This window comes from Lepidochelys olivacea, assembly GCF_965140295.1.
Source record: "Lepidochelys olivacea isolate rLepOli2 genome assembly, chromosome: 8".
Lineage (NCBI taxonomy): Eukaryota > Metazoa > Chordata > Testudines > Cheloniidae > Lepidochelys > Lepidochelys olivacea.
The window spans coordinates 23,548,567-23,575,060 of NC_140418.1; the positions used below are offsets into that span (position 1 = coordinate 23,548,567).

General features: G+C 41.8%; 1 protein-coding gene across 9 annotated transcripts; it reads left to right on the top strand.

Annotated features, from left to right (window-relative positions):
• Nucleotides 1-604: 604 nt before the first annotated feature.
• PTTG1 (PTTG1 regulator of sister chromatid separation, securin) lies at nt 605-19,906 on the top strand. Of its 9 annotated transcripts, none has more exons than XR_014712690.1 (10): nt 606-742; nt 1,537-1,611; nt 2,777-2,883; nt 3,582-3,760; nt 4,399-4,492; nt 6,213-6,365; nt 7,239-7,317; nt 9,082-9,207; nt 9,353-9,442; nt 19,231-19,906. XR_014712690.1 is itself a non-coding variant. In XM_084636931.1 (7 exons), exons 3-7 carry the CDS (start codon nt 2,796-2,798, stop codon nt 7,307-7,309), a joined length of 585 nt encoding a protein of 194 aa, XP_084493057.1. In that variant the 5' UTR covers nt 606-742; nt 1,537-1,611; nt 2,777-2,795; the 3' UTR covers nt 7,310-7,421. The 9 variants fall into 9 exon arrangements, 4 of the variants coding, with proteins under 4 accessions (XP_084493060.1, XP_084493057.1, XP_084493058.1 ...); XR_014712691.1 differs by having other exon boundaries at nt 9,353-9,438; XR_014712692.1 differs by lacking the exon at nt 9,353-9,442 and adding an exon at nt 16,512-16,674.
• The last annotated feature ends 6,588 nt before the right edge of the window (nt 19,907-26,494 follow it).

The window sequence follows — 26,494 nt, forward strand, 5'->3', positions numbered from 1 at the left end:
TAGTGCTGTGGCACTGTGCCCGGGGTAGTGTTCTGATGCGAGTGTTATAAATAGATGTCGGTGTGGCCAAGGTAGGCCTGATTTTAGGGCCCGCCCGGGGCTGAGCATCTTCTGGGAGGGGCTGAACTCGCTCGCCTCCAGGAGAGGAGCCCATTCAGTGCCTCTCAGGAATTGCTCAGCGCTTGGCAGGATTGGGCCTCCAGGCCTTAGCCTGTCAACGCCTGGGGGCAGGGGTTGCTTGTTTTCTGTGGCCAGGACAGCTCCAGCAGGCAGCTTGTCTGTGCTTAACAAATAAGCAATACATATAGAATAGCACCACAGTTAGCAGCGGGCTAGATGATGAGCTAAATAGCCCATGAGACCCAGAAAGCCGAACGGCCCAGCCTCAGTGAAATGCAAAGCAATAAACAGCCTCCAGGGGCCAAAGCGTTTAAAGCCCAGTCTCGGGCACAGCGACTTCACGCGTGGTGGGCTGCGCCTTGCGCGCAGGGCTGACGGCTCCGTAGCTCAGGCAGTGACAGACGTGCCTGCGGCCAGCCCCACCCCCACCCCTGATTGACAGCGGCTCTTCCTTTCCCTATTGGTGGAGAGCGGCCCAGAACCATCCCGTCACCCATTGGCGCAGCCGGAACGTTAGTCGCCGTGTCAAGCAGCCTATGGGAGGGGCGGTTGATGTTTAAAAACGGCCCCGCGAGCAGGGGGGAGAGGAGGGAGCGCGCGTGGTGTCTGCGCTACGCGGCTGGTGAGTGCGCTGGGTAGGGGGTGCGCTTGCCTCTTGCGCGCTGGGGCTGTTTGGGAGCTGCTCTGGCGGGGTTTGTTGCAGGGGCTCTGGCGCTGTCTGTGCTTTTCCTTCTCTCTACGTGCGGCTGCCTCCTCCAGTGAGCTGTCTCCTTGCAGGGGGAGCAGGGCTGGGGTTGGCTTTCCCTTCCCGCCTTGTGTTAATCTCTACTACTTCTGGTTTTCCCTGGGCGTGGTATGGAGGCGTCTAGGATGAGGCTGTGGCTAAGCTCTGTTGGGTGCCAGGTTTGTGTAATTTTTGGTGGTGCCCAGAATGGGTCCAAGCAGAGCTGTCCAGTCCACGGGATGGACTGGAGACACTGCCCTGGGCTTTGTGGGGGCCTGGTGCTGGCAGCAGTGAGTGACCTGGCTCCAGCCTGTTGGCTCCTAGTGCCTCTTGGGGGAGGGTGTTGAAACTGGAATGAGGCAGGGTGGGAGTTTGGGGGAAGGGGTGGGGAGTGGAGTGCAGCTGGGAAAAGGTGGGGCAGAGTGGGGTGGGCTGGGGCCAGGTTGCTTGCTGGGGCTAGGTCCCCTGCTAATGCCTGGTGTCCTCCTGAACCCCATGTCTCCCTGAAGTGTGGGGGCCCCCAAAGTGTGAGACCTGGGGCAGTTGCCCCAGTCCATCCTGTGGATGGGATGGCTCTGAAAACATAAGCCCAAACATTGGTGGAGCTGAGCCCATGTTCCTGAATATTGGTGGAGCAGAGGCACCATGGGCCCATATAACTTGCCACCTATGCAGTCTGTTCCCCTCTGCAGGTTGGAGTCTTGCTGTCTCCTCTAAGAATTGCATTGTTCCAGCTCCTCCTAGCGCCTCCTGGGGACTCTGGCCAGGTAAGTGCAGGCTCCTTTGACAGTGTGGGGTGGGGGTGGGGACTGTTCAAAGTGTCTGATAGCCTCAAACTACTATCTACTTCAGTGTAATCCCTTGCAAATAACCTCATTCTGGGCAATGTTTCCTTCATCACATCCCTCAGGGCACAATCTTCACCCTCTCATCTCTTGATGTAAATGGTACAAGTACTACCTTGGCTTGCTGTTCAGAGCTTCTTCCTCCGTTCCCTTTTATGCTTAACAAGATGTAAAGTGCTAACACTAGTGGTAGTCTAGTTACTGCCATCTCATTGCATGAGTTGTTCTCGTGCAGTAACACTAATCTGAGTTTAACAGTCTTCCAGAAATGTTTCCCCTTCATTATATTTCCACAATCTACTGACTAAACCCAAGGTTGAGGAAACAGACTTGTCTTGTCTCAGCTCCTTAAATTATAGTAAGACTAGGTGTGCTGACCAGGCACAAATGATGCTCATGTGGGAAGTTTTCAAGTTGATGCCCCTTTGAGGTTCTCTTGCCTACTTTAAAGTCTCTGTTGAAAACTGCCTCTTTCTGACCCTTTACCTTAATTAGGAGCTGACTGCAGACTACTAAAGCAGGCTGGGAAATCATGTGATTGGGTTTCCAAATTTGGCAGTCATTTTTGACATTATAGTGGAAACATTAATTTGCACTTGCAAGTAGTAGTCTTTTCATCTGAATATGTTCTGTTTATTCTCTTATAATTAGTCAACTTGTCTAATGTTGACTGGTAAATTAGAATAAATGTATGTGTTCTGTAAAAGTAATCCAGATCAGGCAGTGAGACTTCCTACAATAATATGTCCAGCTCAAAGCTTGGCAAGAATATGGTGCCCAAAATAAGGTGGGTGTATGTATGCCTCTGTAATCTAAACTCAGATATCGCTTAACTTGAAGTTTTATAGTTGAATACATAGCCATTGCTAAGTATGGCTGTGCAAAATGAGGACAGGTCTCACTTAAATCAACTCTTATCCAGGAAACATCAAATGACAGCATAGTCATAAATGCTCCCTCTTAAAGACAAAATCCCCAGTGTATGCTTGTATTAAGAGAGTCACTAAAGTCATGACTGTCCTTGGTGCTTGTGTTCCCTGAGGACCTGGTTATAATTTAACAGACAAGTGTAACTTTTTTCTTGCAGTGATCTCATTACACTGAAGATGGCAACCCTTATATTCATAGACAAAGAGAATGAAGGAGATGTTGGTGCTGCTCCTAAGGATCGGCTAAGGTTGTCCTCAGTATCTTGTGAGTATATGTTGCTATAGAAATTAAATTTTGAATCTGTGAACCAAAACAAGATGTCTAGTGACATAAACCAGGAACATGCCTGGTTCATTGCTTCTTCAGATCTGAAGAATAGCATAAAAGTTGTGGCAAAGATTCAGTGTGGTAAACTATTCTCAGAACACCATTTAAGCTACTTTTACCTGTCCTATTCTCCCTTTTAAGGGATATATTGAGAACCTGTAACTGAGTTCAGAGACCACTTCCTCTGTGCTCCACTGGAGTGGGTGTGACTATAGAGAGGCATTTAAGACTATGGCTATATTGGCATGGCCCTAGTGCAGACACAGGTTACACTAACAGAAGGAGCCTTTCTGGTGGTATAGGAACAGTACCTTCCCAAACAAAGTTAGCTATATGAACAGAAGTTCTCTTGTCTGTGTAGCTGTATAAACACTGGGGTTGTTTTGTTAGCATTGTTGTCAGTCTGGGTATGGGGTTTTTCACACAGCTATGCCAATATCTGGTCTAAATGTAGACCACACCTTTGATTCTTAACTCTGTCTGGAAGCATTTGACTGCACCTAGGTCATGAAGTCCTCTTACTAGGCAGAAAACTTGAAATAGCTAAAAGTAGCCTGTCTCAAGCACTTGCAGAGCTATGTACTGACTTTTTCTAAGTAAAACTCAAAAAAAAAAAAAAAAATTTCTCCCTGCAGCAAAAGTCTTATTTGAAAGATCACAGACCCAGACTCCACTTGTTGGAAGAACAGCTAATGCAACTCCAGCCCGGTCTCAGTCTGTCAGAAAGGCTCTGGGAAATGTAAACAGGACTTTGGGAACCACAAACAAGAAGGAAATTTGGAAACAGAAAAAACGGGTTTTGCCTGCCAAGAAAGTACGTACCTAAAGGTTTCAGCAGGAACTGAACATGCACTATAGCTCTCTACCCAGTTAGTTCCTGGAAACAAGAGCAGAGGCTGGATACTGGTATTTCTGTACAGGGAAATGGTGTCTGAGTGCAGGAAGACTCAAGGTTTATGGAAACCAAATACTATTACTAATAATAAAATCTTCCCCAGATGTTGCCTTCTATGTGGAATGTTAGCTTTTCTGGTAGAAAAGCAGTTAGGCAGGGAGTGACCTAACCCAAATCCCAAGTAATGGGATACAGCGTACTGCTTATGTTGAGGTCTACCTGATCAGATAGACCCTGCCCAGCAACCCTCCAAATTTGTCTGCCCTGTGTAAAATGAGCTGGTCTGTCTTAATATCTAGTGAACTACATGTTGTCTGACAGATATGGAGTCCTTTGCATCAAGTATGGTCTTGTAGGAATTCCCAACAATTGAACTGGAACATTAATATTTTATTAAGCAAAACTAGCTTAAGGAGTCTTGCTTATGTGCACAAATTCTGGGATTCAAGTCTTTTCCAGAAACTGCTTTTGATCTTGCTAGCAAATGACTCTGCAGTATAGAGGATGAACACTTTGTTAGACTACTGGAGGATGACTAATCATGTACTCTTTCTTAGACTACTGGAAAGTCCACTCAAGTGGAAAGTTGCAATGTGGCCACTGAAGAAGCCTATCCAGAAATTGAAAACTTCTTTCCCTTCAATCCTCTCGGTGAGAACTAACTGATGTAAATATAAGACCTATTTGTCTTTGAACTTGTCTTAGCCTCTTAAGTAGACCTAAAGAGAGCCTGAAAGTCAAGGCCCCACCTTGCTTTCCATAGGTGGGTTTTAGCTAGGATGTTGTAGAGCTAGCTTTGGATGTAACTCTTGAAATCCCTTGGCTATTATCTTAGACCTTGGTCCATCTCATGCTTTGCTGCACAGTGCACTTACCATCCTTGCCTGTCAACTGCCCTTCTCTCCCGATCTTCCCATCTCATGTTGAGGTGCTTGATGTCATTCTGAACTGTTAATTTCCATGTTGTTCAGTCTTCCTCTTCTTGCATTTTCTGGCTTCTGTTCAAGGGCAGTATTTGGTAAGCGTTTTTTTTCCATTCTCTGCACATGTCCCAGCCAATGATGTTGTCTTTTGTAGATTATTTGTGAGAGGGTGTCTTGTCCAGTAATTTTTGTGACTACTTCATTAGTCTTCCTATCTGTTATTCCCAATATTCTTCTCAGATGTTTGTGATAGAATGCATCCAGCTTTTGCATATCTTTCTTGGTAAGTTGCCATGTCTCACTGTTCTATGTTGTGATGGTGATAATTGCTTTGTAGACATTTAGTTTCATCTTGAGGGAGATGCTGCATTTGCCTTCCAGAGTCTTTCTTCCTCCTTTCCTCAGAACTAGTACCATCTTGGCTGATGGTACTTCTATTAAGGCTTACTAAAACAAATATAAGGGAACCTTGGTAGATATTGGTACTACTTCTGAAGTACTTTGAAGGGTATCACAAGAGAGAATGAGATCATGTTAAAAAAACTTGAAGTGGTTCATGTCTTGATGGTAGGTATTCTTGAGCTTTCATGCCAGCTCTGAATAAATGCTTAACTTATTCACTGTGGGGTGAGCATTTGTAGCAAGCACTAAAATCTCTAGCAGGCTGGGCACTGAGTGGTGGCTCATGCCTTATGCTAAATTGCATTTAAATAATGAGATCCTACCAGGATGTTGTGTAAACACTAATGAAGTTGCAGGCCTTCAGTGGGAAGGTGGTCCTGACATTCTTGTGTACTATACTTTAGTTATGAACATAACACCTCCCCTTAATCTAAAATAACAAATTGTTTGTGTTTAAATTGTCATTGTAGGTGCTTGATTACTAAAAGCTGTCTTTTCAGTATATTTGAAAAGAAACTAAATCATTTTTGAAAAACTCAGTGCTCCCTTAAGGTAAACCTTCAAGGTAACATGCCCTTTCTTGGAAGCATATAGTCTAGTAATTATGACACTTACCACAGGGGCTATTTGCAACAAGTAACTATCTCTTAAACACACACGCCTCAACACACACGCGTCCATCAAATGCCAGGCAGCCTAATAGGAGGGGGATCCCTTACTGCCTCTGTCAGTTTCTACACTACCTGATCTAGCAGATTTAATGTTCTAGTTCCTAGTAGAACTTCACTTCTAACAGTTCTGTATTCTCTAATCAAGAGGCAAATGGATTGTACAGCCTTTGCCTACATGATTCCATATGCTGGCAAGTTCTTAGTACCTGCTATCTTGAATTTATTGAGTAAACATACTTGTAGCATTTAGCTGCCTGTGAACTGTCAGCCTTTCAACACGTTCAGGTCTAAGGGGACAGCCTTCACACAAACAGCAGTCTGGTGGAAAGTCATTTAGCTCTCTCAAACCTGAAATAAACTAATTTCTCTGAACAGACTTTGAGAGTTTGGAAGTTCCTGAAGAACACAGACTAAGCCACATGTCCCTGACTGGGGTTCCTCTATTGATATTTGACAAAAATATACCTGACAGATGTATAAACATGGTCCCATCACCTGTGAAGCTGTCCCAGATTTCATGGGAATGTGGTAAGGCCTGGGCTGGATTTCAGTGTGACTTGTTTTGTTGGGTGGTGGTGGGTGGATAAGAGGACAGGGAACTTATGGGTAACAACCACTGTTCCCTCTAAGCTATGCGTGTGCACACAGATCCTAAACCCCATGCATGTGGCAAAACACCACGTGCACAACAATTTGCACAGAAATTTTTTTGCACACACAGCCTGTCAAAAATTAGAGGGAACATTGGTAACAACCCTTAACAGTTATTGGGAGTCTAACCTACTGAAATATTACTTTAGCACTGATAAAACTAGTTCTGGGATACATGACCAAGCCTACTCTTCATTCAAATGAATGCATAATGTGGCCCTTAAAAACCAACATAATTACAAAGGCCTAGCCTAGACTTAAATCTATGCCCCTGGGTGCTATAGCTATGCCAACCTAATCTACTGTGTAGACACAGATAAGTAATCCTACATTCATTCAAGGAGCTGACTGCGTGGATGGGGAACAACCATTTCTCTTGCTGTCAGCTGCATCTACCTACTGTGTTTTGCAACCATACCAGTGTCTTGTGTATGCCACTAGAGTCCTTGTCGTATATACATGAGATTATTGTAACAACAACTCACAATAACTGAGCAATCTAACTTCCTCAACACGAGGCATCCAGCAACAGGGTTTGTCACTATAGTCTACGCAGACTAAACTGGTCTGTAAGTGGTCTTGTGCATAATTCTATTGCTAATTCAAGAGCACTAAACCACCAGCTAAAGGATTTAGATCTTTGAAACCTCTAATTGCCAACTCTTAAATCATTAAACTCTGAAATATAAGACATAATAGAATGTGGGGTTTCATGAGAAATTGACTTACTCCCTTTTTTAACTCTTTCAGAATTGCTACAATCAACTGCCAACTTTCTCTCTACCTTGGATGAAATCATTGACTTGCCACCTTTTGAGTGACTTTTAAAGTGAATTTGGAAGCTTTTTTTAATTGAGCACTGAATAGCTTTGAATCTTTTTTGTATCTTCTAATAATAAAGAACTAGGCTATCTTGCATAACCAAAGACTTGGGTCTGATCTATGTAGAAACGATCTTGCCTATAGCAGATGGTTGGTTACCAGAAACTAGACAGTGACAGAATGTTAGTTTGATGACAAAGGATTGCAGCAAAACTAGAGTCCTGCTCTTCAATTGAGCAATACCTGAAATCTAACCAAAACTAGGCTTCTGTCTTAGCAAAGGAAAATTTTTTAGCCAAAATCTCTATTTGAGTGCCTAACTGAAGTGGCTTTATTCTGGGTTGTGGTGGAGACCTCCTACTGCCTTCATTGTAACCTTCAGGTCTGTAGCACAGGTGACCTTTTTTTGGGGTAGGCAGTTTGATACCTGACAAGATTAGAAACTGTCCTTGGTAATTGCTGCATTAGATGCTACTTCATGCATTAAGCATCCAGTTTCTAGTTTTCTGTAGAAATACTAGCCAAAAACAATTGGATGAGCTGAGTAGAGATGAGTGCATAGATCTTTTTTTTTTTTTTTTTTTGCCCTTTTTTCTCTGTCCTTCACTTAAATTGAACACCACTCTCCTCCCTGCAGTGAATATCCAGCCTAGTGGATTGGGAATCAGGAAACCTGGGTTCTACTCCTGGCTCTCTGCCATGGGCCTCCTGGGTAACCTTGATGTCTTTTCACTTCTGTTCTTCAGTTTACTCACCTGTAGTGGTGGTCTTGAGCTTCATAATTGGCTAAATGAGCACTAGGTATTAGAGCAACTGCATTCGAGCTCCAATACTGGCCATGATCCATCTAGTTCAGTAGCCTGCCTGAATAGTGGCCAGCACCAGACCAGGTACAAGAAACCCTGCAGTTAACAGATGCTGGACAGCTTGTTCCAGCCCTGGTGTCCACCTCCAGGGTGGTGACCAGCTAAAGCTAGTAAGCAATTCTCACATTGCTTCCAAAAGGCTTAACTTCTGAAGGATAAAAACATGAGCTGTAAATGTCCAGTCACTTACCAAGTCCAGATGAGTTCTTGGCCTCTACATTCTGAATTACATAAACCATTTCCTACTGTCTATTCTGAATTTGTCACCTAATTCAATTTTTTTTCCCCCTTGCTGTTGCTTTAAGGAGTGTCTTGCCTCCGGTCTCTCATCTACCTTTTAATATACATTTTCCTTAGCCACTTTTCAATCTTCTCTCATTTGTGCCCCATCATTCTTATTACCCTTTGAGCCTCCTGATTGTGCGGTCTCTTTTTGTGAGATGCAGTAATCATACTATTCCAGCTGAGAGCATAACCTTGTTTTGCAGAAAATATTTATTAAGTAATTACTACTCCCCTTTTCAAAAAATCCTGAGATTTTTAAACCAATAACATAAAATCAAATGATGGTGAAGGATGGACTCTGCTTAGCTGAACTTCAGGCAAAGTCTGTAAGTGACAGCAATACGTACAGGCTACATTAGCCAGTGAAAACAATGAGGTGATTCACAACATGGTTATTTCTTCAATAACCATTTAAGTTAACCCTCTGACTAATTGGCATGGGGGAGACTTCAGCAGCTAGTGCAATATCAAAGGATAGCTACAATTGAAACCAAACTCAGTCTTGCTACTAATTGATTTAAAAGTAAAATTGTATGATAATGATTGACACTTTCCTCTTCAGAGCATGAGGAATCATAAAAGGAGTGGGCTGTTTGCCCACCCACGTTTTTTTTTTCTAGGAGGAGCAGTCTTAGAGGAGGGCTGCAGAAAGCTGACTTGAATCAAACAAAACTGCTTACTTGTCTGAGGAGCTCCTCTTGGTGCTTGCTTTTTGGAGGCCTTGGTATAGGTTCCCATGTTAAGTGGTAAGTCTCTGATTTGTTACTTTCACTCTTTTGTTAATGGCCAGTAAATGCCAACTTAATAGCTGGAGAAAGGTTCTTAGTGTCATTTAACTGAAATGGAAATGAGCTGCAGTCAGCAGTAGGGTAATGACTGTAGTACTTTCAGACTCTGCTTAAAAGAAGAGCAAATGACCTGGAGATACAAAGCCCTATCCCATCTGACACATGCCAGAGGCTTGGAGTTGATGTCAAGTGAGTAAGTGATTAATCTGATTTTGATTACCTTTGATTTCTCCATGTGAAAATAACTCATGCTGCAAGGACCGAAAACAATCAAGCTGGGCTAAGACCTTGTTTTATAAACAACTTATACAATGAAATTCGCTAATTCCTGCCAAGCAGAGGAAAAGCTTTGCTTTTCCTGGTAGCTTGTCATATAAGCATTTCTTAAACTTATGTAAAGTAATATAGAGAGCTGGCTTGCTCTAAGAGTGAAAGAGGTACACTTTCAATCTAAAATTAGTGGTCATCCTTCACTAAAGTTTAATAACCCTATTTAGGGGTTGAACAGTTCTCTCCTGCTAGGATCTACTGTAACATTTACTTGAAATATACATGCAAACTGCCTTTCTCCTTGCCCCCCTGTGTGGGGAGAGATGCTTAGTGGGAAAGAGGCACACTGTTCCAGAAATCCTAACTGATGCTACACAATCACACTAAAATAATAAGGGAGTATGTAGCAGTGGGCTAACAAACTTCAGTTTTATTGCTCACTCTTTCCTATCCTGTCAAGTTCATTCAAATCAGCAATGGTTCCCACAGCCAAACAAATGTAGCAACCTTTGTGATAGGGCTGTAAAGCTACCTTTTCAGAAGCTGTAGCATGTTGACAATAAAACAACCTTTTGCCATTGATCTGACTTTGTTCAGTAACATACTGCTTGCAATAACACTTAGTTCAGTGGAATCTTCCACAACAGAAGGATTTGACAGGTGTAATAGCAGAATATAAAATTAGCCTAGCTTTTCCCAGCATATTGGTCAAATAACTCTTTCCTGAAAGAATCAGGGTAGGTAGGTATATTCTGGTTGTGTAGAATGACTTCAGGATGAATATTATTCTGAAGCTGTTTGTTCATTTACGTTTTTAGTATAACTTACAGCGCATTAACTAGAGCAGCTTGGAACCTTTTCTGACCACATGTGTTTTTTTTGTCAAAATGTTTCACCAAAGCAAAATGTTTTGCAGAGACTTACTGAGTTAGAGGGAAAGTTTTCTGAAATCCCAGGCTCTTTGATTAAAGACTCAAATTGAAAACTTGACTTTATTGATCAGAAAACAGACTACTTCACCACAAGTTCGTTTAGCAAAAATTGCTTGAAAGGTTTTGTTTGTATCCATGCAGAACAAAAACAACCTCAAGTTATTGTAAGACACCCTCTGGCTACTGTAGTGTTTAAAATTAGCTGCCTTGCTGCTTTTGCCTATTCCCAATTTTAAGTAGAATTTGTCTTTTAAATCAAATAGGATGGGTTCACACATACTTGGAGGCAGCTCAAATATTATCTAGTTAGTCCATAGAAATTAGAGCCTAACAACCAATTTCATAAATCACTGTGCTGAGGGAATCCCACAATCTCTTACAAAGCAAAGAGCCAACATTCTCCATGGGGATAGAACAAGGCCTTCAGGTGCTATTACAATACAAACAGGATCAGTACCATATTGTACTTTGTGCACAAATGATAAACAATAGTCCCTCTGCTGCACAACTAGCTTGTTTCACTCAATTTTGAGTGAGTGCTCAACAATAGGAGGGAGCAAGAAGAAACAACCCAAAATCTTATATTTAATAGGTAGCAATTGTAACCATCAAAACGGTCATTTTGCAATTGTATTTTTCTTTGGATTTTGTTAGTGCAGGATGTGTGTCAGCAATATCATTTACTTGAGTCCTCCAAACAAGTGTTGAGACAGAAGTGGGTGAGGAGAGATGTGAAGGTCAGTGGCTTTACAGATTGAGGCTGGAATTTTCAGAAGATAGCCGCCTAGCTCACCTGGGCTAACTCCGTTAGCTCTAACTCCCCTTGACTCAATTTTCTCTGGTTGGCAAAATGAAGGAGATGGGATGGGCATGTATGGTGTGACTAAGATATAAAAAGCCTTAAACACAAAGACTAGAAACTTGATGTGGTGAAATGGTGGGAGCCTGTGTAGGTTTTTGAAGCTCAGCCCATGTGGTCTGAGAGCTAAGATAGTCATAGTGGCCTATCATGTACACTTTAAATGGATCAGATGGGGTGGTACTGGTTGGTGTTACAGAAGCTGCAAACAAGGAGCATGTGAAGATGAGGCCTTCAACTAGTTTTAGCTGAGTGGATGGAAAGAAAAGGTCATTTCTGGAAATCTTACAGATAAAGAAACGAGAATTTAAATGCAACCTGGATGTGTTGCTTAAGAAAGGGAACAGTCAAAAATGAACCCTAGGTTACAGGCCTGAGGGGAGGATTAGCACTGGTAACAGTGAGAGGGCAAGAAGTGCTTCCTGTATTACAACTGAAAGACAGAGTATGAGATGCATTATCAGTTTAGATTATGGGGTTTTCCCCAGGTTGTGTGCACATATAGATCACAGCATTTGAGGCCCCCATTCTCCAAACAAGCACAGGGCTTTAAAATCCACATTACAAGGCTTATTGCATTTATGTGGAGTAAATGCTTACATCAGCAGTAAGGCAGGCTTGAATCAAGTAGCAGTTAACTTTCTGATCACAGTTGTTCAATCAAAAGCTTTAACAACCCAGTATTCCTGACCTTAAATCAGTATTACATTTAACTTTTGGAGGTTTGGACTGTGACTATTCTGCATATGTCCCTAAAACAGACAACTTCATTATAATTAGCCTGCGTTGTTTTTAGCTATTAAAAAGGATTTAGGCAATTCTGGGAGACAGTATTTGATTTTAATTTGTAAAGGAAAAATCTTTAGGTTAAATAACTATTATCAGAATTTAAACCCCACACAGTCCAAGTAATCAGATAAACATTACTTCTCCCTCCCGCACCAACTGCAGCTGCTGCCAGGGAATAGAGCTGCAGCAGAAATGCTGACACAGCCTATGGATTAAAATAGTAGGTTCAGCACTTCCTAGGGTGTTAAGGCCACAGGTTTTGTGTAATGAATACTGTGGTTTGCTCCAGTCATTCTTTGCAAAAGGCTGGCAACAGGTCCTGCAGCACAGCAGATTTCCTTAAAAGCCAACCAAATAACTTGCAAGTAGTTTTAGAAAATGTAAAATCCATTGCTCGGAGAAAAAGGTGAAGTTGTCAGGATGCTGCCTGCCCTCTGTAGACATTACTTTTTTTTCTTTAATTTGTCCAGAATCAGAGCTTCATCATAACAATTTCTCTCCATTCTCCCCCCAGCATTCCTATTTGATTTGGTCTCCCAGCAGTGACCCCCAAGAAGCATCTTTACTTTGACCAAATCCCAAAAGGGTCACTTGTATCAGCAATAATGGACCAGTGGCAGTGTTAAGGATACCAGAAATGAGTGAATATTTAGGATTTTCATCTCCCTCAATCCTGCCATTGCTATACCTAGTAGAAATATGGGTGACTTCTCAAAGCCTTTCTGAAAGGAAAGGAATTATCACCCTCTATCTATTCCCTTTGCCACTTCTAAAACTTCTCTTAGTAGTTCCTCCTAAGTTAAGGAAAAGTGGGGATCAGCAGTTGAAACTGACCTAATCACATAAATGCAAGAGCCATAGTCACAACATGGCCACTGGATGGATAGTAGCCATAACATTTTGTTCAGGCTTTCCAGACCTATTTCAGGAACAATGGACTGCACAATAAATGGATCTCATACAAATTAAATGTTTGGCATATTTTAAGTTTTGTAACTAGAGTTTAAATGCACACTTAACAATTAGAAGCACCAGAAAAGCAAAACCTCTTCAGGGGAATCAGATTGTTAATACTTTCACTATATGTGGCTAAGAAGGGGTGTCATGGCTGTTTATTGCTTGTTCAGCTGATTAGTATGTCATAGTAATGCCTTACATATAAGGAATTATATATCTGAAGAACTTAAACTGGACAAACATTCCTTTATCATCACAAGCCCTCCCCCTGCCCCAGGAGGTTCTATTTCATTTTACAGATGAAATGCAGGCCTAAAGAGTTTACTTTAGCCACACCCACTTCCACCCTTGACATATCCCATAAAACCCTCTGAACTGAGGTTCTTATGTGCATGATCTCCATAGTGGAAGAAAGCCCTCTGTATCCCAGCATGGGGCATGCAGCTTCTTTGTAGTCTATTTGTGACTGCAGAAATATCCCCAGAAACCATGAAGTGGGCTTTTTTTTTTTTTTAAAAAGATTCAGGATGTGCTTAATACATATGTAATTTGTTTTCAAATCACTACACTATTAACCAAGAGGTTACTATTTGCCCCTCCTCTGCCATCTTCCCCTATCCTGCAAATTAAGAGGTAGGCAAGTATCCCTATTTTAGAGGATAGGAATGTAGAGCCTCAGAGGGATTTTGACTTTGCCCACGATTACAAATCATGATCCGTGTCTGAGCCAGCATTAGAACCCAGGTCTTCTGACTTCCATTTGCTCATTGACTCATCTATGCTTCCTCTGAAACGTGAGTGGGGCAAAGTGACAATTGAAAGTTCCAGGTATGTGTCCATGAATTACCTTATGATCAGTGTTTGACACCCCCCCTTCTCTTCCCCCCCACCCCAAGATTTGTAAGTCCTACAGAATACAACACTGATAGTTACTGACTTATAGCATATTGGGCAGACCCAGCATATTAAGAATATTGAAAAATTACCCTGCTGATGGCTCCAGGGGTGAGTGCACTGAAAAGCTATTGAATATCACAAGTTTTGTAGGGAATAAAAATAAGACAGTTTTCTGGCAACTTGTTAGCACGTTCTGGGTAGTGGTACCAGTGGGTGGTGGTAGATCCCACATTTGATTCAAAACCAGTCACAGGAGCATTATTTATCCTACACCCACAAAAAGGGATACAATGCAAAAAATCATATCAAATATATTTGTAATGAAAGGCATATTGTAGCATAGTAGTACGGCAGGGAGAGCATACCTACTTATAACAATTCTTAGGATGCAATAGATTTGCTGTCCCAGTAGAGAAATCAAGTGCGTTTGGATAACTAAGATGTCACAAAGGCACACTCAAGTTTGTCACATGCAGAGCATTTCTGACTACTACTCTGACCTTTCCTAGTAAGAATGGGAAGAATATCCAAGAGGTTGAGAGAGCTACTCAGTATATAACAGCTGTTGTGTTTACCTGTGCAGTTCATTGTTCTAGGAATCTCCGTATCATATAGAGGGTGAAAGACACTCTAGAAAAACAGTTCTGTTCTTACAACAGTATATTTATAGGCACTAAGATATCTGAAAAGTTAAATTTAAAACATGAACAAATACGTTTTTTTCCATAACTCCTCCAAGCTACGTTGGCAGATTTATCTTCCCAGGCTGGGCGGGAGGAAACCCCTTTAAAATAAATACAACCTCTGTATTTGTCCAAGGTGAGCAAAGTTTTTTAAAGATAAAGCTGCTAAGGTAATAAGAAATGAACCCTCCTTGGATGACATGCCTGCACAGCAAGAATCCCCTTTACACACCCAGACCTTGGGCCTGGACACACAGGAATAAGCAGGTGCTGCATATACTCTCTTCCTGGCATAGGTGGTTACAGAGGGGTGGGTAATGGTGGAACCTTTGTTCCACACCCCATTTCTACTCACTGGCCAGCACATCTGAGCTGGTGCAGGGGTATTGCGGTTTACTGCTGGGTAACAAATAACTACCCCTGCACCTGGAGCAAGGAGGAAGCAGAGAGGAAATTGTGACTCAAAAGGAAGTCTCCAGGGCCAACTAATGGTGTGTAAACTGTACCACTCCATCCTTTGTTCAGGGCTGTGCCTAAAGGCATATTCTAACCCACAGTGAAAGCAGAAACTGCCAGGGCATGCGGACAGAGACTTTTAGATAATATTAGTCTCATTTTTTCAACGTTACCTGAAAACCTGTGTGTCTCTCAATGAGTTTTCCATACACCGATCCTTTAATATGGTTAGTTTCTAACCAACGCAGAAGAGAGACTTTTCCTTATGTTCTCTCATGAAAGGACTCCCGCACTGGGAATAACTTTGAACAGGGATTTCAAAGCAAGGTGAGCTGCTGTTAGTCACAGGTGTATGCTGTATACCCTGGGAGTAACCAGACAAAAGCCATGGACAATGGGGTTTGTGTTTCATGTATCTATTGGATTATTTTAAACTAGCAAGAAGTATTCAGGATTGGGATTTTCTAAGGGACCTAAAAGAGTCAGGATCCCAATATCTCTTGTCACATTACATAATATGTTATAGTAAATGTCCTTGTATGTAGCTATTTAAATAATTTTAAATGAATGGTTCATTTGCTTTGTGAGTGGTTAGTCTATTGTATCAAAGAGCAGTTCCACTCTGAAAAGTAGCTCTGTGTGATAATGGCATTGTGGGGTGCAATGCTCATTGGGTGTCAGTGAATGAATCAATTTCAGCACTTTTCAAAGGTGGGTAAACATCATTATCCCCATTTTACACAGTCACAGCGGACATGTTGTTGTGTCTTGTCCAAACACATGTAACCAAGCTAGTTTTCAATGGGTTTGTTCAGGTGTGAATGAGGTTATAATTTGACCTGTAAAGCCTTATGACTGGTGGTGAGCTCTGAGCGAAGAGGAAAAAGCAGCTTGACTTTTAGATCCCATCAGCCTTGACCTGTAAACTGATCAAATGTGATGTGGCATCTAAGACCTTTTCAGAGAGGAACCTTTTAAAATGTACATCTTGCAAACATTTATCCAACACAACTTCCCTTGGAGATCTAAGTATATTTTATGTAAGTTGGTTGAGATGGCTCATCAAAATGGGTGCAGTTTTCTGTAGTTTAACACCTTCAGGCCAGAAAAGTGCTGAATTTTGGCTGGACATTTTGTAATGTGTAGCATCAGTCCAGACTGCAATAGGACCAGGTTTTTAGTCCATGTTGCTATATAATGCAATGCCTACAGCAACCAGACATGTTACTTACTGACCACCAGTTGAATGAAATGTCAAAATCCTGAAGGAGCAGGCTGAATATGGGGCTTGAAATGGTAGTCAAACATGAAGACTGGCTTTGGACTTGAATGGGGTGGCAGACGGAGCTAAAAGGAAGTCTGTTTTCATTGTTACCAGATGTTGGATGTTTACTGAACGTGTCTTTAAACTCCTCTTAGATTTTTCAGGAGATCCTTGAGGTCTTTATCTACGTTCCCAGCTGCAGTCTCAGACCACCATCTCGGGTTTTTTCCAGAGCATCTTCTGTGGCATCAATTCTATTTTCTGGTTCATTCTCTCAGGTGTCTGGTCTTTCAAATATTCATTCTGTTTCTCCCCAAGGTTTGTCAGGAAAATATCCAATGATTCTGACTTGCTAGAAATTGAACTTAAGGATGTTTTTATACCTGCTTTACCTGGGATTTCTTGTATCTGACTTTCCAGCGAGTAATTTTGTCTTAAAGTTTCAAATCAAACTAGCCAGGAGAAACAATGCAGATATGGCAAAGGCACACTGTTCTTCACCCTTAATTGCCTTTTCATAGCTGTTGGTACTGAAATAAATTGTCTGAAGCTAATTAATGTTGCAATTTGCTTCAGGCAATACAAAGAAAGCCCATAATTAATTTTAACCAAGTGCAATGAAATGAGTCAGACAATATCTTAAATAACATAACTTTTCATTTAGGTTTTGAATTTTAACTTGGGAGGCGATGCATAGGTTAGAGGTGACTTGGGAACCAAGCCAAGCAAAGAGGTGTTAAACCTTTGAAAATTTCTTCAAAAGGCTGTCTGCAGTGCCTTAAAGCCCAAAATGCTGAGCCTTCCCATATAATAATAAAAATAATCAAAGAAGCAGGATTGTAAGACTCCATCTAGAGTAACTAGAGTCTGCTTTTATCCCTGCCCGTCAGTGGGCAAGAAATCAAAAATAAATCACATTGCAACACAGTGAAGTGAGACAATTCATACGTTGCATTGCAAAAGATACTACACTGTAGATTCGGGGTTTAATTCAAATAATCAGATCTACAAGGTGAAGGTTTTGTATTAATCAATCAAGTGATGTTTTAACCCTTTAGAATGAATTTACTGTTTATTCTAGCAATCATCTTTTACAGTATGAGTAACTTATCTTTTCTCCTGAAGAGGTTAGAATTACAACTCTTGGTCCCACTTCTCCCATGGCCTGTAATGGCATAGAGCTGATGTAATGGTTCTACGTAAATTCCCCTCATACACACGTTAATTGCAGCCCTTGGTGCAGGGATTTGACCAAGGAAAAGGTGACATGGCTGAAGTGTCACTGCATTCTGCACTCTTGATTTATCGAACAGCCCTTCAAGGCTGTGGGCAGCTGAGTGTTAGACAGAGTAGCCCACCCTAGAATAAAGGGAGATGTAAAGATCATTCTTCCAGACCCTGCTCCAAGTGAAGCTTGGGAAGAAATGACAGCCGGGCCCTTAGCATCTGTGTATTCCACTAAATAAGTCTAATCTGGACTATAAAGTTAGAAGTTCTGCTATTTATTCCATCTAGGTTTGATGCTTAATGATATGAATGTATTTAGCGTAGCTTTATACGAATGTAGTCTTTCCAGATGTTGGTCATCATCACAAAGCAAATGGTGGCTAGAGATTCAGGGCTGACAAACTGCTTCTCTTCTACCTCTGGGTCACAGTTTGGTTTCCCCTCCACAGTCTAGTTTTGCCTGAGCCGCGGGGTCAAGCAGCTTCCCCTTTAGATTTGTTAACTCGATCAGTAGAAATAAATGGAACACTCGTGTGTCCAAATTATCTTCTTACTGTGGAGAGAGCATTCTAATATAGGAGTAATCTTGCCCCTCACTGAAATACTGAGTTAACAGCTCTCTGCTTCTGGGAGGAAGTTTTCTGTTTCCCAGTCTAGACATTTTCACTCTGGATTTTCCTTAATAGCTACATGCAGAATAGTTTAGCTCTGCTGTAGGTCTACATATCGTTTTACTCAGCCAAACATCTTCACAATTCTACTTTCCTTCTTCTGACTTTTTCACCCTCTGTCAGAGTCCTGTCTTCCTTCAGATGGAAAGAACACTAACTAGTTTAGTCTACTATAAGTTTTTGCCATTAGTCGGCAGACAGGAGCCAATATGAATTCAAGTCTTGGCAGAGTTCTGGCTGCATGAGATATGAAAACTTCTAGTCTTGCCTTATTATAAAGGCTGATCTTGTTGATTAACAGTCAACATTTCAGTGTTTCAAAAGAGCCCTAAAACAAGTTACTCATGCAACACCCCTAGCTAAAGGTGCATATAGAGGGTAACATGAAAAGTATATTTTTTTATGCTGTGTTCTTAAAATTTCCCATACTTACAGGAAGCATTTCAGATATTAAATCTCACAGTAAAGCTAGCTGTTATAGAAGTAAATATTACTTTTTTTAAGGGCATGTTTACACCAGCAATTAAAAAAAAAAAAGTCTGAGGAGTACCCCATCAACTTGAAATCAGGGTTGGAAGTGTGAAAGTAGAATGAATTATATTGAAATTTTAATTCATTAAAGAAATGCTGCTTGAAGAGTTTGTTGAAATATAGTTTTCAGGAAAAGAAACAGATATTTTTCAGGACGAACTCCTGTGGAAAATGTGGGGACAGTGTTCAGTAGAGGGGCCCTCTGCCGCTGTTGGCTCTCCCCAAGGCACAGAAACCCAGAGGACAATACAGCTGTGAAACAATCATTCACGCTTGACCCTGTGCTTACTCACCATTTTGGGGCTCCCAGAGGTTGTGTGTGCTCGCTTTGGGATGGGTAAATTATGCTGTGTAGACTGTGCTTGCCCTTATGTATGGGGGAATCCTGTCTCTGTCTGGTGTGAACAATGCTGCCTCTGTTAAGTGTTGCATTTTGCCTTTACAGATGCAATCTTGAGATCTCAGTCATTCGTGTTATTACCGCCTGAAAGACTCCAAAGAATCAGAAAGAGGCCATGTAGAAGCAAGGAAGACATGTTGCATGAAGTAATACAGCATTCAAGTAATGAAAATCAAAAAGTGCAGGAGTGGTGGGACAGTGAAAGGGGGATCTACTAGTAGAATGAGGAGCCCCGGCACAAAAGTGCAGTGCTCTGGCAGCAAAGCACAGATCAGCTGATAAGCATAATGGAGCGCCAAGCGGACTCAATCCAGGTGCTCATAGCCATGCAGGTATAGCACTACTGTGCCGGACTCCCCGTTCAGCCCTTGTCACAAAACTCTTTCCCTTGTGCCCCCATGTCACCTCCAACCCACTTTCCCCAACATCTGGGTCCTTACTGCTACCAGCTGCCTCCAACACCTGTAGTTTCACCACCCAGCCCTGAAAACTACAATCCTTACCCCCTGCACTCAACTCCCATCACCATGCAGTGTAGCCATCCTGAAGTGCACCACTCATTGCACAGAACTTCAGATAGGAAGGCTGAGTATGATAACAGGACATACGCAAATCTGTGATTGTACCGTTCCCCACCCTTGCCCTTTCTGTTTCCCAAGCAGTTGTTTCTTTTCAGTAAATGAATTTTTTTTTCAATAAATGGATTTTTTGGCTTTGAAAACATTCTTTATTATTACATAAACTAAAAGATACCTTAACCCAGGAAAGGAACAGGCACTGAAAGTCAGTGTAGCAAACACAGATTCCTACTAACATTGGAACCACTGCACTTCACTCCCATGCAGGGCACTAAACATTCCTGGTGGCTTTCAGCCTCAAATTGCTCTCTCAAGGCATCCATAATCCTTGCAGCCCTGCGCTGGGCCCCTCTAATAGCCCTGCTCTCTGGCTGTTCAAATTCAGCCTCCAGGTGTTGAACCTCCAAGTTTCAAGCCTGAGTGAATCGTTCACCGTTCCCTTCACAAATGTTATGGAGGGTGCAGCACGTGCATATAACTGCGGGGATGCTGTCATCGGCCAGGTCGAGCTTCCCATACAGAGAGTGCCAGCAGCCCTTTAAATGGCCAAAAGCACACTCCACAGTCATTCTGCACCGGCTCAGCCTGTTGTTGAACCGCTCCTTGCTGCTGTCAAGGTTCCCTGTGTAGGGTTTCATGAGCCACAGCATTAAAGGGTAAGCGGGATCTCCAAGGATCACAATTGGCATTTTGACTTCTCTTACGATGATCTGGTCTGGGGAAAAAAGTCCTGGCTTGCAGCTTCCTGAACAGACCAGTGTTCTGAAAGATGCGTGCGTCACGCACCTTTCCTGGCCAGCCTGCGTTAATGTCAATGAAATGCCCACAGTGATCCATAAGTGCCAGGAGAACCACAGAGAAATACCACTTCTGATTAACATATGCGGAGGCTAGGTGGGCTGGTGCCAGAATTGGAATGTGTCATCTATTGCCCCTCCACAGTTAGGGAGACGCATTTGTGGAAAGCCATCCACAATGTCATGCATGTTACCTGGAGTCACGGTTCTTCTGAGCAGGATGCGATTAATGGCCCTGCAAACTTGCATCAACACAATTCCAACAGTCAACTTTCCCACTCCAAACTGGTTAGCAACAGATCAGTAGCTGTCTGGAGTTACCAGCTTCCAGATTGCAATAGCCACCCGCTTCACCACCGTTAGGGCAGCTCTCAATCTCATGTCCTTGTGCCACAGGGTGGGGGTGAGCTCCTCGCACAGTCCCATGAAAGTGGCTTTTCTCATCCAAAAGTTCTGCAGCCAGTGCTTGTCATCCCAGACTTGCATGATGATGTGATCCCATCACTCAGTGCTTGTTTTCCGAGCCCAAAAGCAGTGTTCCACGGTGGTGAGCATGTCTGTGAAAGCCACAAGCAAACTCGTGTCATATGCGTTACTTGAGTCGATATAGTTGTCGGAACCCTCACTGTCACTTTGGATCATAACGAATAACTTGACTTTCAGACGTGACGTGCTGGCGAGAGTCGTCAGCATACTCCTCAGCAGTTTGGGCTCCATTCCCGCAGACCGAAAGGGAAGACAGAGCGTGCAGTATAAAAAACGTTGAAAGATGGTGCCAGATGTGGACGGATGCACAGGGATTGCTGGGATGCAAACCGATGCATCATGGGGCGTTGGGACAGGACCCAGAATTCCCCACACCCCCTTCCCACAAGCCACAGCGCCAGAATGGGAAGAGGTGCTCTGTGGGATAGCTGCCCATAATGCACCGCTCCCAATGCTGCTGCAAGTGCCGCAAATGTGGCCACGCCAGTGCGGTTGTTCCTGTCAGTGTGGACAGACTGCAGCGCTTTCCTTAGTGCGTTCTCCAAAGGCGAGTTTAACTCAAAGCTCTCTATATCGGCAAGTGTAGTCATGCCATAACTCAATACCATACAACAAATTGTTGTTTTCACTTCTGCTGCTTATAAAACTTACCTTCTAGAACACCTTCTTCAGAATTTAGCCTTTGAAATCTAAATCTTCCTACAGGATGCTTCTCTGTCTGCATGTAAGAACTTTATGATCCATCACAAGTAGAACAAAGGCTTTTCTGTGCGATATCTCATGCATCTGGTATGAAGTTCTGTACCTATGAATTCAGTGTTTGAAGCAGGGTGGTGTCACTGGCTGAACCTACTTGTTTCTAATAGGATGAACCTGACTTCCTGAGGCCATTTCATTGTTCAGAGTAACAAAGTTGAGACTTCCTGACTGCAGAACAAAAATAATAATTTACTATCTAAAGCCAGAGATTGAGTTTGATTTGTTAAGTCTGATGTGAGAAGTCAAACCCCAAAACCTTGTGTTCACGATAAATAATCATTTCCTGTGAATTCTAACTCTGTCAAAAGGTGAGTTGGATCTGGTATTGGTGACCTCTGCAAAGAATCTATTCTTTTTTTAGTTACCCCCCTGCCCCCCACTCCTCCATCTGGGTCAAAAGGAGAGGTCTGTTATCTCTTACCTTTTCTGATTCTCTAAATCTCTTCTTAACTCTTGCCCCTCACCCCCAGCCTTCTCATCTCTCTCTTTGCTTCTAGGATAGTGAATTGTTTTCAGACTGTCCGCTCACAGTCCATGGCCCTTAGGATGCAGGCACAGAACACAATGACTTAGCTCCTAGAGATGAACAGGAGACTTGAGGGGAAACATCTCGTAGGAGACACATCCCTGCCCAATTGCTTTTACAGATTCAATCCGTTGTGGTAATGTTGTGATGGTTTTGATAAGTAGACAAGTTTTTGTCAAGTAAAAAGAAAATATTTTCTCCCTTAGTGAGATGTGGGGTGAAGAGAGACAAATAGCTAGTAAAAGCCAAGGTAAGAGAATGAATGATAGCGTGTGTATGATGTGTGATCAATAAAGCAGTGCAAACTGTGTCAGTAGAGGTTCTCAGGTTTAGTGCATCTTTCTTCTGGGTTCAACTGTCATGGGCTTGAACTCAGTGACGTTGGTGTTGGGTTTGCTAAAGGACTAGTAGCAGAGCCGCAGCACCTGATGAACTCAGATGAGCTCAGATTTTCATGTAAAGCGAACTTCATACCTGCTCCTGAGAAAATTTGCCATGTGCAAGGAACATTGTGGAGGTTTTGAATTGGAACCCAGCTCCACCTGCAGGAAGGCATAGGGTTGCTTCATGGCTGGTATTCCAGCCTCTGGGCTAGAATCAGAACCACATACTGTGCACCTCTGTGTAGAGGTTTATGGCCACTGAATACACGTAATTATGAACTCAGGTGCTCTGCTCCTTCCACAGACTGGCTCCACAACCCAACCTTCACACTGGATTTTGTGCAACTACTAGGAAGGTCACTAACCCACAGGCCAGTGCATGAAGTCACTCTTCCAGTCTTCTCCATGGTCACCAACCTCCCCAAAGAGTGGTTTTGCCATGTTTGTTTTTTCTGCATACTGTTCTACTTATTATTAGGGCTGTCGATTAATCACAGTTAACTCATGCAATTAACTTAAAAAAATTAATCTTGATTAATCGCAGTTTTAATTGCACTGTTAAGCAATAGACTACCAAATGAAATATATTAAATATTTTGGATGTTTTTCTACATTTTCATTTATATTGATTTAAATTACAGCACAGAATACAAAGTGTATATTATTTTTTATTAAAAATATTTGCACTGTAAAAATGATAAAAGAAATAGTATTTTTCAATTCACCTCATACAAGTACTGTAGTGCAATCTCTTTGTTGTGAAAGTGCAACTTACAAATAGAGATTTTTTTTTGGTTACATAATTGTACTCAAAAACAAAACAACGTAAAATTTTAGAGCCTGCAAGTCTACTCAGTCCTACTTCTTGTTCAATCAATCACTAGGACAAACACTTGTTTACATTTACAGGAGATAATGCTTCCCTCTTATTTGCAAAGTCACCAGAAAGTGAGAACAGGCATTTGCATGCCACTTTTGTAGCTGGCATTGCAAGGTATTTGTGTGCCAGATCTGCTAAACATTGGTATGCCCCTTTATGCTTCGGCCATCATTCCAGAGGACATGCTTCCATGCTGATGATGCTCATTAAAAAAAAATACATTAATTAAATTTGTGACTGAACTCCTTGGGGGAGTATTGTATGTCCCCTGCTCTGTTTTACCTGTATTCTGCCATATATTTCATGTTATAGTAGTGTCAGATGATGAGAGAGCACATATTGTTCATTTTAAGAACACTTTCCCTGCAGATTTGACAAATCGCAAAGAAGGTACCAAATTGAGATTTCTAAAGATAGCTACAACACTAGACCCAAGGTTTAAGAACTTGAAGTGCCTTCTAAAATCTGAGAGGGACAAGGGGTGGAGCATGTGTTACACTAATAAAAATGATACCAACAGGATCTTGTAAGAGGGACAAGGCAAATTTCCACGTTTATTGTAAACACAACAAAATATTCCTATGTGCAATTTCTATATAGCTCCATTCACACACACAGACATTCACACACAGGTTCTACATAAAGGTTGTTATAGTTACCAGCCTAGATGTTGCTCGTGCCAAGTCACTGGTCAGGTGGCCTGGACACGAGAGTGGAGCCGAGTAGTTGTCAGATGCGCATCCGATGCTCCTGGAGGGTGGTCGTAGAACCAGACTCAAACAACACAGTCCCTGGATCCAATTTTTATAGGTCTCTGGTTCAATACAAGTCTATGGAAGTTGCTTCATCATGCTGAATTTACAATTGAGATGACCATCAATCAGCAGGTGGTACATCCATGATGGCTAGGTGTTATCTTCTTGTTCTTCCTTGATGCGTTTTGTGTGGATTCCGGTTTGCCCTTCGGGGGTCATCCGGTTATCTCCACTTTGCATATTCTTCGGCCCATCGATACCAAGGTTGAAATTCTTAGGATTAGGCTGGCACCATTTACTAACCAATTATTTCCCTGCTTCAGGCTCTCAATTCATGCACTCATCATTCATTCTTTTACTTAACAACGCACTCTATGATTCTTGATTCATTTAACAAGTTTTATCCCACTATCTATTTTTCCCTCTTTGGATACCAAGATTTACATAGGCATGACAAGGGGCCCCCGCTGCAGAAGAGCATCAGGGTGTTGTTTTAAAGAACAGCATTGTTTCCTCAAAGTTCTTATCACTTTCTAGCACAGACTCTTTGTCCTGTACTGGCCTGAAATAATTAGCCTGAAATAATAATTAAACTTTGGCCTTGTATTTGTTACAGAGTGAAATTCAACAGCATGGAACTGATGTTCATACCTTTTTACAATACCTATATACTCTTTTGTCTATCTTTATTTCTACTACTACATAATTATAATTCTATCATACTTCTATGTCTTTGAGGGTGACCCAACACATGGTTTCAGAAGTCTTAAAAGAGCAACACTCCAATGCGGAAACTACAGAACCCAAGCCACCAAAAAAGAAAATCAATCTTCTGCTGGTGGCATCTGACTCAGATAATGAAAATGAACATGTGTCTGGCCGCACTGCTTTGGATTGTTATCGAGCAGAACCCATCATTAGCATAGATGCGTGTCCTCTGGAATGGTGGTTGAAGCACGAAGGGACATATGAATCTTTAGCATATCTGGCACGTAAATATCTTGCGACGCTGGCTACAACAGTTCCATGAGAACACCTGTTCTCACTTTCAGGTGACGTGAATAAGAAGCAGACAGCATTATCTCCTGTAAATGTAAACAAGTTTGTTTGAATGATCAGCTGAACAAGAAGTAGGACTGAGTAGACTTGCAGGCTCTAAAATTTTACATTGTTTTATTTTTTTGTACATAATTATACATTTGTTAGTTCAACCTTAATGATAAAGAGATTTCACTACAGTACTTGTGTTAGGTGGATTGAAAAATACATTTTTTTTTGTTTTTATAGTGCAAATACTTGTGATCAAAAATAAATATAAAGTGAGCACTGTACACGTTGCATTCTGTGTTGCAATTGAAGTCAATATATTTGAAAATGTAGAAAACATCAAAAATATTTAAATAAATGGTATTCTATTATTGTTTAACAGTGCAATTAATTTTTTTTATCGCACGATTAGTCAGGGTTAATTTTTTTAATCACTTGACAGCCCTACTTACTATGGATCGCTTTCACCCAATATGGGGCTACAGTAACTTGCTTTTACTAAAAGAGCACTGCTCTAAAAATTGTTGGCTTTACCTTCAGAAAATGAGCTTCCATTCTATGGATGATGAAGGAACAAAGAGCTGATGTCATAGATGGTAGTTTTTAATCTGCCACTAAAAAAAATAATGTTCTCTGACAGGTCATTTTTGAAAAAACTTGAAACTCAGGTGATTTTCACTGGGAAAAAAGAATGAAAAATAATTATTTATGCTAATGAGGATTTTCAAAAAAATCTTTAATAGTTTACACATGAAGAAAAGGAGTATTTGTGGCACCTTAGAGACTAATCAATTTATTTGAGCATAAGCTTTCGTGAGCTACAGCTCACATGGTTACTAAGCTTGTGAGGTAGTACGTAAAAGTAATTTCTATTTTGTTCTCCATTTGCATGCACTGCCTTAGTATTGTCTTTTTTTGTTCTGTACACAATAAAAACAATGTGAAGAAATCACAGACACGGTGGATCCCAAGTAACTCTGTTTACTAACGTACACACACATCTCTGGGCTAGTTACTGCTCTGACTGGTTTGTGGTTGCTCCTAAAACATAGACCGTGATGAACACCACTAGAGGGCTCTCAAACTCTCTGAAGAGAT